The sequence below is a fragment of the Sceloporus occidentalis genome, unplaced genomic scaffold, assembly GCF_023333645.1.
Source record: "Sceloporus occidentalis isolate IW3139 unplaced genomic scaffold, rSceOcc1.0.p SCAF_7, whole genome shotgun sequence".
NCBI classification, from domain to species: Eukaryota; Metazoa; Chordata; class Lepidosauria; order Squamata; family Phrynosomatidae; genus Sceloporus; species Sceloporus occidentalis.
Window position 1 is genome coordinate 93,035,037 of NW_028316987.1, and position 12,165 is coordinate 93,047,201.

General features: G+C 41.3%; 1 protein-coding gene across 8 annotated transcripts in view; it reads left to right on the top strand.

Annotated features, from left to right (window-relative positions):
* Positions 1–1,576: 1,576 nt before the first annotated feature.
* NKTR (natural killer cell triggering receptor) overlaps positions 1,577–12,165 on the top strand; it is a 37,981-nt gene continuing 27,392 nt past the window's right edge. For 3 of the 8 annotated variants that reach the window (XM_089533724.1, XM_089533726.1, XM_089533727.1), the window contains exons 1-5: positions 1,579–1,726; positions 5,832–5,930; positions 8,459–8,533; positions 9,742–9,849; positions 11,018–11,062. In XM_089533724.1, coding sequence (XP_089389850.1) covers positions 5,873–5,930; positions 8,459–8,533; positions 9,742–9,849; positions 11,018–11,062 — 286 coding nt within the window. In that variant the 5' untranslated portion in view covers positions 1,579–1,726; positions 5,832–5,872. Of the gene's footprint in view, positions 1,727–5,827; positions 5,931–8,458; positions 8,534–9,741; positions 9,850–11,017; positions 11,063–11,354; positions 11,683–12,165 lie in introns of those variants that run through there. The other 5 variants (XM_089533733.1, XM_089533725.1, XM_089533728.1 and 2 more) reach the window with 5 other exon arrangements.

The following is a 12,165-nucleotide window of genomic DNA, read 5'->3' on the forward strand; positions in this document are numbered from 1 at the left end:
GCGATTCGAACTCTGGTCTCCAGAGCTGTAATCCAATTTTGCTCAAACTGTTACCTCACTTTAGCTCTCCCAATAAATAAGGTAACTGATAGATGATCATAAAGGAGACTGAATGTTATAGATATCAGTTATATGTTGTATATAGATATGTGTGTGTGTTATATATAACTGAATGTTTTATATATATATATATATATGTTTGCAGTGTGTTTTGGACCTAAGAGATTTATTTTAGTATGATTTGTGAAAGGTGCCGGGGGTTTTTTGTTGTTGTTGGAAGTGGACACCCTTCTAAGGCTGCATTTGCAATGCAGAATTGATACTGTTTGACACCGGCTTAACCGCCATGGCTCAGTGGTATGGAATTATGGGATTTGTAGTTTTGTCTTCTGTCTGGTGCCGCAACAAACTACAAATCCCAGGATGCCATAGGCAGGAGACGCATTAATCAAAGCATTGTCAAACTGTGCTAATTCTGCAGTGTAGTAGCAGCCAAGGCCTACAATAAAGCTGTTCGCCCCACTCAGGCTTCATCCGCACTGCAGAAATAATGCAGTTTGGTGCCACTTTAACTGCTGTGGCTCAACGCAACGGAATTCTGGGATCTGTAGTTTTGTGAGACATTTATTAGCCTTCTGTCAGAGAGCTCTGGTGCCTCACAAAAACTACCAGTCCCAGGATTCCAAAGGATGGAGGCCATGGCATTTAAAGCAATATCAAAGCGCATTAAATTTTGTGCCATGGCAGCAACCTAAAAACACAACTTGACACTCCTATACCCTTCTCAGGCTACATAAGTGACATCGCTATTATATTCCACATTAGCAGCCATTATTATTATTATTATTATTTATGGCAACATCCCTTGGATTTCTGGGGTTTGTAGTTCAGTCAGGCCCAAGCGCTTTGGAGAGTGGAATAGAGTCACAGAGCTGTTACTTTCTCACAGATATTCATGAGTTGGTGGAACTGTGATTTCAGTGACTGTGATTCATTCTGCTCTTGAGCTCCGAACTGTGATTTTCAGAGATCACTGCTGGAACGCTGACTGACTCTTATAGCTATATAAATAACCAGGGTCTTGAAATGCATAAAAGACAGAAATTTAGGCGTCCTATTTGGAGGCCTGTTTCTCCAAAGAGAGAGTGTTGCTAGGCAGGGCCTCTAATCTGCCTTCAACTGCCACTTCGTCAGGAAAGGCGGGGGGAGGAGCCAAATCACGAAGCTGCTAGTTCTCGCGATATTACAGCGCGAGGCAACTCATTACGTTCACGTTCGAGGAGTCAGTGCGCATGCGTCCTACATGAGGACTGACCCTCCCTTCCGAAGGAGGCGGGGCTTAACAGAAGAAGCGTCGTCCTTCTTTCTCTTCTCCCTTCAGGCAAACGAGCGTTCAAAAATAAATGCGAGGGGGCGTGGCCTGGTGACGCCATCGCCTTTTCTGAACCAGAGGAGGAAAAAGGGGCGGGGCGTGAGGTGGGCCGACCAATGGGAGTGAGGGAGGAGGCGGGGCATAGCGTACGTAACGTGCGTGTAGTGCGCGCGCGCCCCGTGCCACAGAGGCAAGGGAAGGAGTGCGCGTGCGCGGGAAGGTGGGCTGGGCCGCTCCTTCCCTCAGAGAGAGAAAGAAAAGGCTGTTAATGGCGGCAGGGCTTCGCCTTGTCTTCCTCAAGGGCTCCTCTGAGGGAAGGAAAGGAAGGAGCGCGGCGGCGGCGGCGGCGGCCAGGTAAGGGTCACTGCGAGGGAGGAAAAGAGTTAAAACGGTTTCAAATCGGATTATTTCTGCAGTGTGTTTAAGGCTGCGTCCACACTGGAGACATAACCCGGTTTGGCAGCGCTTTAATGCTCTGTCTGGCTCTCTGCTGTGGAATTCTGGGAGTTGGAGTTTGTCGCGGGGCCCAGAGCGGAGCGCCCACAGCAAACTCCAACTCCCAGAATTCCACAGCAGAGAGCCAGAGAGAGCATTAAAGCGCTGCCAAAACCGGGGGAGGGATCTAGATCATGATGCTTCTTACTTTGGCCACATCCTGAGAAGAATATCACATAAGATGCTGTAATGGCAGGTCTTCCCTTGACTGAAGGCGAGGCACAATATGACAGTGCAATAATGATGACGACGCTGTAATAGGGAAGCCAGAGCTGATCTGGAAGGATAGCCGTGTCATCTTGTGTCTCCCTTTTATTGAAGGGGGGCAGGAGGCAAGGTCAGCCAGGAGCCCCGGATGAGGGAGTCTCTGGGGCTCCCATTCCTTCTGGGAAGAGTAGCAGCTTAAAGAAAGAGAGGAACAAGCTATTTATGTAGCTTTAGCTTTTAGGGAAGGGAAGGCGAGAGTGGATTTGCCTTCCAAAAAGCGCTAGCCAGCTCAGTCTGGTCGGAGCACAAATTCCTGGGTTGATGATGGTGCCCAGATAAGAGATGCCCTTCTTCCCTTAGCCTTGATGCATATGCAGCTCCCTGGGCGGCTGGTTTGGGGCCCTTGGCTCTGGATGGTGGCTCTCTGGTCCTGGTAAAAAGAAGGATCTGACAAGGATGGGGTCTCCCTACTGCTGTTGGGTCAGACTTTCATTGCTCTGGAGGACCATTGTGGCATTGTTCATTGGCTTGGCAGTGTCTCTGCAAGGCCTGAAGCAGAGGAAGATCTATTTAAAGGCCTGTTTGTGTGCCAGCATTGCTGGGGCTGAACCTGAGGCAGGCAGAGCCACTCTCCTTCACTCAGCTGCAATTCACATAAGAAATAGCTTTTCATGATGATACTGTGTTTTCAGAACAGATCCCTGTGCCTTTTAATGGATGGTGAGTTAGGACTGAGAAATTGCAGAAGGTTACTGGGAATAACAGAGTCCACTCCGCAACCCTTCTGGGTTTACAGTGTACCCCAATGCCTATAGCACTCTTCTGTTTGGAGCAAAGAAACATGGAGGATTTAATCCTGTTAGGTTATAATTAATTGCCACTGAGTCCCTTACAAATCAGTTGAGTTTTAAGACGTGGCTGCTTTTAAAATAGTAGCTGGGTATGGATGGTGTTAGGCAGGGTTTCTCCCACAAGTGCTCCATAAATGGACAGTACATAGGAGAGCAGGGCTTTTTATTGCCTTGTGCCAAGAGGAGATTGGTTAGGAAATATTTAGCCATTGGATGCATTTAAATGTAATGACAAGTCAGGATTTTCCTGGAGTCTGGCTTGTCGAGGATAAAGAAACACACTGTTGCAGAAGGCGGACCCTAAACAAACCACAGACCAAAAGGTCCCTAGTTTATCACTGATTTAGTCTAAAAAACCCCAGTGATAAACAAACAGTATGCGGCAACATGTTCTGGCCAATGTGGTGTAGTGGCTTGAGCCAGGGGATCCTGGGAATTGTAGTGTATTGTGGCACCAGAGCTCTCTGACACAGAAAGGTAGATCTCTCACAGAGCTACAGTTCTCAGGATTCCTAGCCCTGAGCCGGAGCAGTTAAAATAGTCTCAAACTGGATTATTTCTGCATTATATCTTGGACTACAGACTCTGGAGACCAGGGTTCAAATCCCACCTCAGGCATAGAAACCCACTGAGTGACCTTGGGCAAGCCACACTCTCTCAGCCTCAAACAATGCAATGGCAAATCCCCTCTGAAGAAACTTGCCAAGAAATCATGATAGGGAAATGAATTGAAGGCACACAACAACAACAAATAGTACAGGATTACAAAAACAAATCAGACAGCAACAAAAACACAACAGAACAGCAATATGCTGTTATTTCTGTATGTCTAGTGTACAGTTCTTTATAATTTACCAATCCTTTTCTTTATCAAATGCTATTTGGTACAGATAAATCTGTTTCAAAAGATATAAGTTACTTGTCCTGGTGGTAGTTTGTTTAACTTGACTTTTGAACACAACAAATCGGGGAAAGATCTAATTTGTGGATGGGTTGGGGAGCATTGTTTCAGCACTTTGTTGAGGGAGAATCAACCCGAAGCACCATTTCCTTTGGGGTTCTGATGTCCCATTAAACCGGCGGTGGGCTAGTCCACTATTTGCTTGCCCAATGCTAGTGATATGTTCATCCTGCTGCTTATGAAAGAAGCCAGTGTTGCCCTGGACACCTGACATGTCATGACCTGCAAGCTAGGTCACTATTTCCACAAAGGTCGGTGGCTAAATGTTTGCTGTTTTCCCTTCAGCAAACAGGCCCCATACAGACAGGCCAAAATAAAGCTGCTTCAAGTCACTTTGGAGGTACAGTCGGCCCTTCTTATACACGGATTTGTTATACACGGATTCAAGCATACACGGTTTGGAAATGTTCCAAAAAAGTATACATTTACCTTGATTTTCCATTTTTTATTTGGGACACCATTTTGCTATGTCATTATATTTAATGGGACTTGAGCATACACGGATTTTGTTATATGCGGGGGATCTTGGAACCAAACCCCAGCGTATAACAAGGGTCCACTGTATACTGTTAAAATGATGCATGCGTCCTAAGAGTCTGGAAGCCGCACCAAAGCCATGATCCAGTCCTAAGGACTGGAGTGCAGCTTTGGTGCAGCTTCTGGACTCTTAGGACGCATGCATCATTGAAACACCATATCTCCAAAGTGACCCAAAGCAGCTTTATTTTGGCCTGTCTATATGGGGCCTGGGGCGCGTTACAGACGGGCCCATGAGGTGCCCTCATTACGCGCGAGGGGCGGCGCTTCCTGACGCACCTTGGCCCTCGCGTGTAATGACTATGTCAAAATGGCGGCAGCCGTTCCACACGGCGGCCGCCATTTTGACGTAGTGGACGCTCTGCGTCCGCACGTCACGCCCCGGAAGTGACGCCACGAGTGCACGACTAGCGCCTCACGGCATCTCTTCCAGGGGCCAGGAAGGTGCGCAATTTTCGCACTCCTTCTCTGCAGCGTCCGGGAACCACACTGTTTGGCTGCTGCAGTTCCCAGATGCTGCAACTGGCAGCGGCGGCAGACTGCCGCTTCTCAGCGGTCTGTAACGGGCCTGAGTTAGCTAAAAAGAATCTACCTTTCTGGTCAAGGCAAGGGTGGGAATCAGCTAGCCATATTTTTTGGGGACTGCTGTTCATAGCATTTTTACGGTAGTTGGGTTGTGAGTCCAATTCCAATAACAGTTGTAGAGCTTCATAATTCTCACCCCTGTTTTTCGTTGTGTTTGTGTGGTTTGAGTGTGTGATACTCCTCATTTCTAACAGATGTGGGCCGAATGAAACATACCGCTCCTTAGTTCTGAACCCTGTAGTAGTTGCACCCTCACTGCAGAAATAATTCCCTTTAACTGCCATGGCTCAGTGCAGTGCAGTGCAGTTCTGGGAAGTATAGTTTGTTGTGGCACCAGAGCTCTCTGACAGAGAAAGCTAACTACAATTCCTACAACTCCATAGCACTAAGTCATGGCAGTTAAAGTGAATTATTTCTGCAATGCGTATGCAGCCAACGTTGGTATTGGTAGTGTGCTCTTTTTCTCACTCCACTACTTCCACACAGATAGAGGCACACATCATAACCCATTCTTAAAAGAGAGTGGGAAAGGAACAGAGATTAATTCTGCTTTGTCCAGTGCTTTGTTTAGGAAATAATCTTGGGCATATCTGCAGTTTAAATATTCTCTCCCCCTGTGCTCACCTTCTCTGACAAAAGCTCTTCAGCATCTATAGAAGTTCTGTCTTCCGCTTGGTTCACGTGGAATTCCCTGTGACTGGTTATCATTGGTTTCTTGGTAATACAGGAGGAGGCATTGCTTCCAGCCTTGGCATTCTACTCCCTCTTTATGATTGCAGGCATTCTGAGCTGCTTGAGTTCTGATGTGTTTCTTTTTCTCCAGGGTGGAAGTGGTGAGGAGTGCTAGGGCTTCCTGCTGCTGCCATGGGGGCACAGGATCGGCCTCAGTGCTTCTTTGACATAGAAATCAATCGCGAACCAGGTAAGACTTGGGGACTCTACACATTTACTCTTTTACTGAAGATTTGACACACTGCTTGCAGTTACCTGAGCTACTGAATGTATTATTTAGACGTCACTGGAGGAAATATCTTGTTTGCAGGAAGATGCAATATAGAGCAGTTTTGTAAAGCGTACTTCATTAAATTCATTAAGTAATGACTTGCTGCAACATGCAAATGTGATATTTTATGGAACTTAAGTATCAATAAATAAGTGGAAAATGGGTAGTGTGAAGCTTGACTCTGATTAACTGAGGTAGTTTTGTACAAGTGATCGATGGCCAGGGTTGGGAAATTAAACAGAATTGTGCAGGCTTAGTGTAGGTCTTTTGCACCAGGGTCAAGTACTTGTAAAAAACCAAAACAGATTCTATAAACCTGAACTCTGCAAACCCCGGTCTAGAAAATTAAAGCTGCAATGCTGCTGCTGCTGCAGTTCCTGCCATTTCTCAAGTTCGGAACTCAATACTGAGTTAAAATTAAAAATTCATAAATTTATAAAAAAAGAATTAAAAGTCATAAAATATAAAACATTAAAAAAGATTAAATGATCAACAGTGTTAAAATCAGATAAAAACATACGCTGTTAAGCACGCACACACACACACACACACACATATCCCTATACAACAATTATGGAAATACAGCACATAGTTTAGGTGGGATTTGCCTTTAAAAAGCAATCCTGAAATGCCTGTAAAAACAGATAAGTGTTTGTTTGTGAAAAGAAAGCAGAGATGTGGCAGTCTTAAATTCTCTGGGAAAGGAGTTGCAAAGTCTGTATTCTCTCGGATTAAGTCCAGTTGAACTGAGTGGAACATCTAGATAGATTTTGTAGAAAACTGTGCTTTAAGTCGTGAGGCTGTAATCTTTTAACAGATTTTTTTTTTTGCTTTCACTTTTAAAGCATAGCAGTCTACAAAAATGCAATTATTTGAATGATGAGTTAAACAGGTAACAGTTTTCCAGCTTGAAGAAAATTCAATATGTTCTTCATCTGTTTACTATGTGGGTTTTTAAAAAAAAAATATATATATATATATATATATATATATATATATATATACACACACACACACACACACACACACACACACACACACACTGGAGAATTCATAGTCTTGGGAAAAATCTTGGATGTTTCTGTTGTCACTTGTTCAGGTTGCTAAATTTCTTCTGATACTTCTTTGTGATGCCAGCATTTTGACTGGCTTTTTATATTTAGGTACTCTGAATGCCTTAGCAGAAGAAAAGCAGGAAATTATTTTTAGACAGTGTACATTGTATGTATGTAATGCCTTTATATGCTAAAGCTCATTTTCTTGTCATTTTTTAACATCAGACTCTTAACAGCTTCACTTTTGTAAATGTAGTGTTTTACTGTGATAATTTTAGTAAGCATTGCACAGACTGTTTTTATTACAAGCTGCTACAAGAGCCAGGATGGGCTGTTCTAGTGGGATTGCACAGTTACATGATAAATGGAAATAGAAGTGATAAGATTTGGAGATTTAAAATACGGTTACTTCCTAGTTCCACAATATTTCAAAGTAGTTTATTTTCTTTTATGACTGTACCTCACATACTCTTGTGGGCAATAAATGAAAATAGTAAATATTTATGTATTTGTTTTAGAAATTTAAATATTTTTTATGTTTGACCACACATCTCTATTTACCTTCTCACATATACATTGCTATAAATACAGATGGGCTTACATGCTCTCTAGCAAGAAGAGAGAAATGAAATGAAAAGCACAGCTAGGGTGTGCAAATGTGTCTGTTTACTTCCAACATGTGACAAGAGAAAAGGATATGCACAAGACTGATACTTATGTAGTTTTCTACAGTATAACACTAATGCAAAAAAAGTCTCAGTTCATTACTTCTTGATCAATGCTTATATTAACACCTGGTTTGAATTTCTGGTTTGATTTCATAGAGGTTGTGTTCAATTTCTGTAGCTAACAACAAGCCTATTAATCTTCATATTACCTGAAGCCTGTAAAACTGCACAAAGCTTAAGTAACAAAGAGGGGGACAGTTAGTCATTCAAAAGCAGAAGGCAGGTTTGCAGTTCACAACCTGCTCCTTTTGAATCAAGACAACAAACTGAGTTCCTGCATAGTAATTCTTTGGTTGCCCCTCTATGGATGTTCTTCCTCTATCAATAAACACCATTTCTCACATTGCTATCCTGCAATGGAGGCTTTAGGCTGACCAGGAAGGGCTTGGCAGGATCCATGTTGCCATGCTCTGCAGTTTACACTTACTCTATAGTTCTTCCCTTTCCCACTTCAGCAAAACTTGGGCAGCAAAGAGAGGATTGATTCAGTATTTCCCAAGTGACACTAAACATTTATCTGTGAGTATCACCAAAAGGAGACAAAACTGAAAGAGAGCCAGACTTTTTTTTTAAACTGAAGTTTACTCAAGAACCTTACTGAAAACTCAGTACTTTGGGTTAGCTGGTCTGTGAACAAAACTAAAATACTATCTTCTCATTCCAGTTGGTCGTATTGTATTTCAACTTTTCTCTGATGTATGTCCAAGGACTTGCAAAAATTTCCTCTGCCTATGTACAGGTAACTTGCTTCCTCATAGTCATGAATAATTGTAGCTACTTTACAGCTTAACTCCAGGGTCCACCTACAGAGGCCACATGGTTAGTAAGACCAACCATCCTGCGTAATACTTCCAGGGTGCCAAAATTGTACTCACATATATTAAAAAGCTCAGCATTGGCCAGTTTGTTTGACGCATTCCTTTGCAATACCTTTTTAGTTCTCTAACATACAGAGGTCTTAACTACAAAGCTATATGTATATATGATACTACTGTGAACCGCTTTGATCGCTGCGGAAAAGCGGTATATAAATAAAGTATTATTATTATTATTATTATTATATCTATAACATGGTAGAACATCAATTTCCCTGCGAGGTATTATAGCCTAGGGATGAAAATACAGTTACACTTGCGTGTGCACACACACACACATATGGAAACTATTTGAGCATTGGATCTTTGTTCTTAACATACCAGAAGTAGTTTTGTGTGGCATGTGGCATTGGTTGCAAAAATGTGTGGTTTAGTGCTAAAGCAGAAACTGTTTTAAAAAGCATTTTTGAATGTTCTTTGATATGTGCCTCTTTGGATGTTCCTGCCTAGCAGTCACCAGAGGCACAAGGAGTTGTTTAGGATTCTCGTGTCCTCTTCCCACACCCTTCACTGAAAAATAGAATGAACAGACAAATAGGTGCTTGGGAATGTTTTTCCAGCAGGAGGTCTCTTTTTGGCCCAGGATATGAAATCCAATTTCAGTTCTCCCAATCTTTTTCTGGAGACAATCTTGGAGAAGTTGGCATCTGCCAAGTGTTCACAAAAAATGCTGTTATAGTCATGATATGCCAAAAAAAAATCAGTCACCCCTCACCTGCAGTGTTAAATGTCTGGGGGGAGAGGGACAAAGAGTTAGAAAGTCTTCAAATATTTCAGTCCGTACAGTAGAAAAATAATTATTCCTTTAAGGTCAGTTTTGTGATTGTGTCTGTGCTTTCAAGTGGAGCATATAGACCAAGTCATTAAAGACTGCAAATAGTCAGTATTCTGACTTAAATAGTCTATCAGTCAGTCTCAAAGGTGCTACAAGACCCCTTTGCGTACTGATTTTCCAGACTAAAACACCTATGTCTTTGAATTCTACTGTCTTAGTCTACAGTTCCATCTTGAAATCAATATTACTGTGCTGAGATTTTTAAGCTTGTAGTTGACATATGTTTCTTTTCTGCAGGCGAAAAAGGAATTGGGAAAACAACTGGGAAAAAACTCTGCTACAAAGGTTCAACATTTCATCGTGTGGTTAAAAACTTCATGATTCAAGGCGGAGACTTCAGTGAAGGTAGACACTGAGAGAAATTAAATTTCTCACTCCAGTGTCATTAAACTGGCAGGGAATGTGTTGCTAGAACATTTTACAAAACCATTACTTACTTTCATTTTAAAAGTTAATATTACAATGAGATTAAGTTTTTAAAATTCTTGTAGGCCCTAATGAAATGTGTAGCTTGGCCTCTGCCCTCGAAGCAAAGGGTAATTGAGGCTTTTTAGAAAACAAGGTGAATACAAAGTTGACCAATTAGCTCACTGCTTATATATGAGTGATATCTGAAAATTCTGTTTCTGATGCATTGCTTTATGGAATGCTTGAACCTATATAGCATCTGTACTTAGTGTCCCTTCACACACTGTCTTTTTGGAAATGAAATAAAGTGGCATGTTAATCAGAATATCTCTATGCAAGATTGATCAGCACTTCTTAATTTGTGGTTAAATCCCTGCATGGAATTTGCAAGCATTTGATTGAATCAGTCATGTAGCTTATTGTGTTTGTCAATCCTGTGTTTGCATAAAGGGCTGCAGATATGCCCAAGAATTGCAGATATAAGGTTTCTCCAGTCTTCCAGATAATTCACATAAATGAAAAGTCTAGGAATGTTGCTTGATGAGATGAATTTAAACGAGATTTAGAACTAATGTCTTCAGACCTAGTGTGTGACTGTCCATCTACTGCTCTGCTCATTAACCTACTCCTTGGTTACTATTGCTTTCTTCATCCCTGCTACAAAATGCCTGCCTTTGTCCCTGCACTGAAGGCTTACTTGGAATGTAAGTTGAGCATCTGTAATTGAGAATTTGCTTGAAATCAAAATTAATCTAGGGAACAACTGCAAACGATTTTGAGAAATTGGGCATCTTCCCTTGTTAAAGAATCACAGTTTTTCTGTTAGCACAAACCAGCCACCTTCATGCATGACACTCTTTTTCTGGTGCTCCCTCCCACTTCTTTCCCAGCCCTTTAGAGAACAGGAGGTTAACAGGCAGTAAAAGGGCAAAGTAACCTCTAACATGTTCCTTATGCATCTACCAAAGATATTGATTTGATGAGTGATCTGTTCGTGACTATAAGCGTTGCAAAATTGATAGACCACTTGTTCGTGATCATAAGAACAGTTCCAGTTTTTAAAATACCTGTGCCAAAATTTAATTTATACTTTTTAATCTACTAGGTAATGGAAAAGGAGGTGAATCTATTTATGGAGGATATTTCAAAGGTAAGGTCTAATCATTCTTGATCAATTGCTTCATTTTGGGGAGGTTTGATTCCTGATGTGTTTAATGAAAAGGTGTACAATAGATGACTTTTGCATGAAAGTAACATTGCATGGATATTATCTATGTGCATGTGTTTTAAAGACAACCATTGTAATAATAGCGTTAATGATCAAAATTTATTGCGGCTAATGTAGTGGTTAAACATGACTGCAGCATGGAGGCTAGGCAACTTGATTCATGAAAACTCCTTTCTTCCTGCCTAAAACTGTCAACATATTCTTTTGTTTATAGAGAATGTGGTCTTTTGCAAAATGAAAAGGTAAGAGACAAAAACTCAACACAAATTCAGATTGTTCCCCTGCACCCTTCCTAATATATGGACCACTGATAATGAATTTGTGGCTGGGTAAATATAGCTTGGAGAGAAGCCTAGAGGTTGTTTGAGAAGCTCTAAGGCAGTTTTCTCTTTCAATAACAAAATAATTGGATTCCAAATAATTATCACTGAAAAAGTCTTAAGTCTTCCTTTCCCCCATCCTACTCTTTCAAGGTTTGTATGGGTACTGAATTCTCAAAATATTTTTCAGCATGTACTTTCCATAGAATGGGATAAATTAAGGTATGTTTGTGAATTAGACTCTTTAAGTTTCATATTATTGGTTGTTGATTTTTAGAACAGATATTGAACCGCTGTTGCAGTATTGGTTACAAACTATATGGAAAGTACTTGGATCGAATTACAGTGTCCGATACTCATTTTAATTCAGTTTGATGCATGGTCCAAGAGATACTTTCAAAGGATTCTTAATATAGTTAGATGTTAGCAAATATTGATGGCCTGTTGACAAACTCATATTCTAAAAGTTTTCGGTTCTTGTTTTCTATGATGTTATTATGGGTAAGTACAGTACAAATACTCTGGTTCTGTAACTTTGCTATCAAATAGTTCAGCCGTAATTGCTATGACTGTGCACATATGAAATCTGTTTTCCTGACTAAAATTAGTGTTGCTCAGTATCTCTATTCTCATCACCAACCTAACATTTTACTTTAGAAAATTTAACACATTCGTACTGGTCATGAAATGAGAACATGTGCTTTT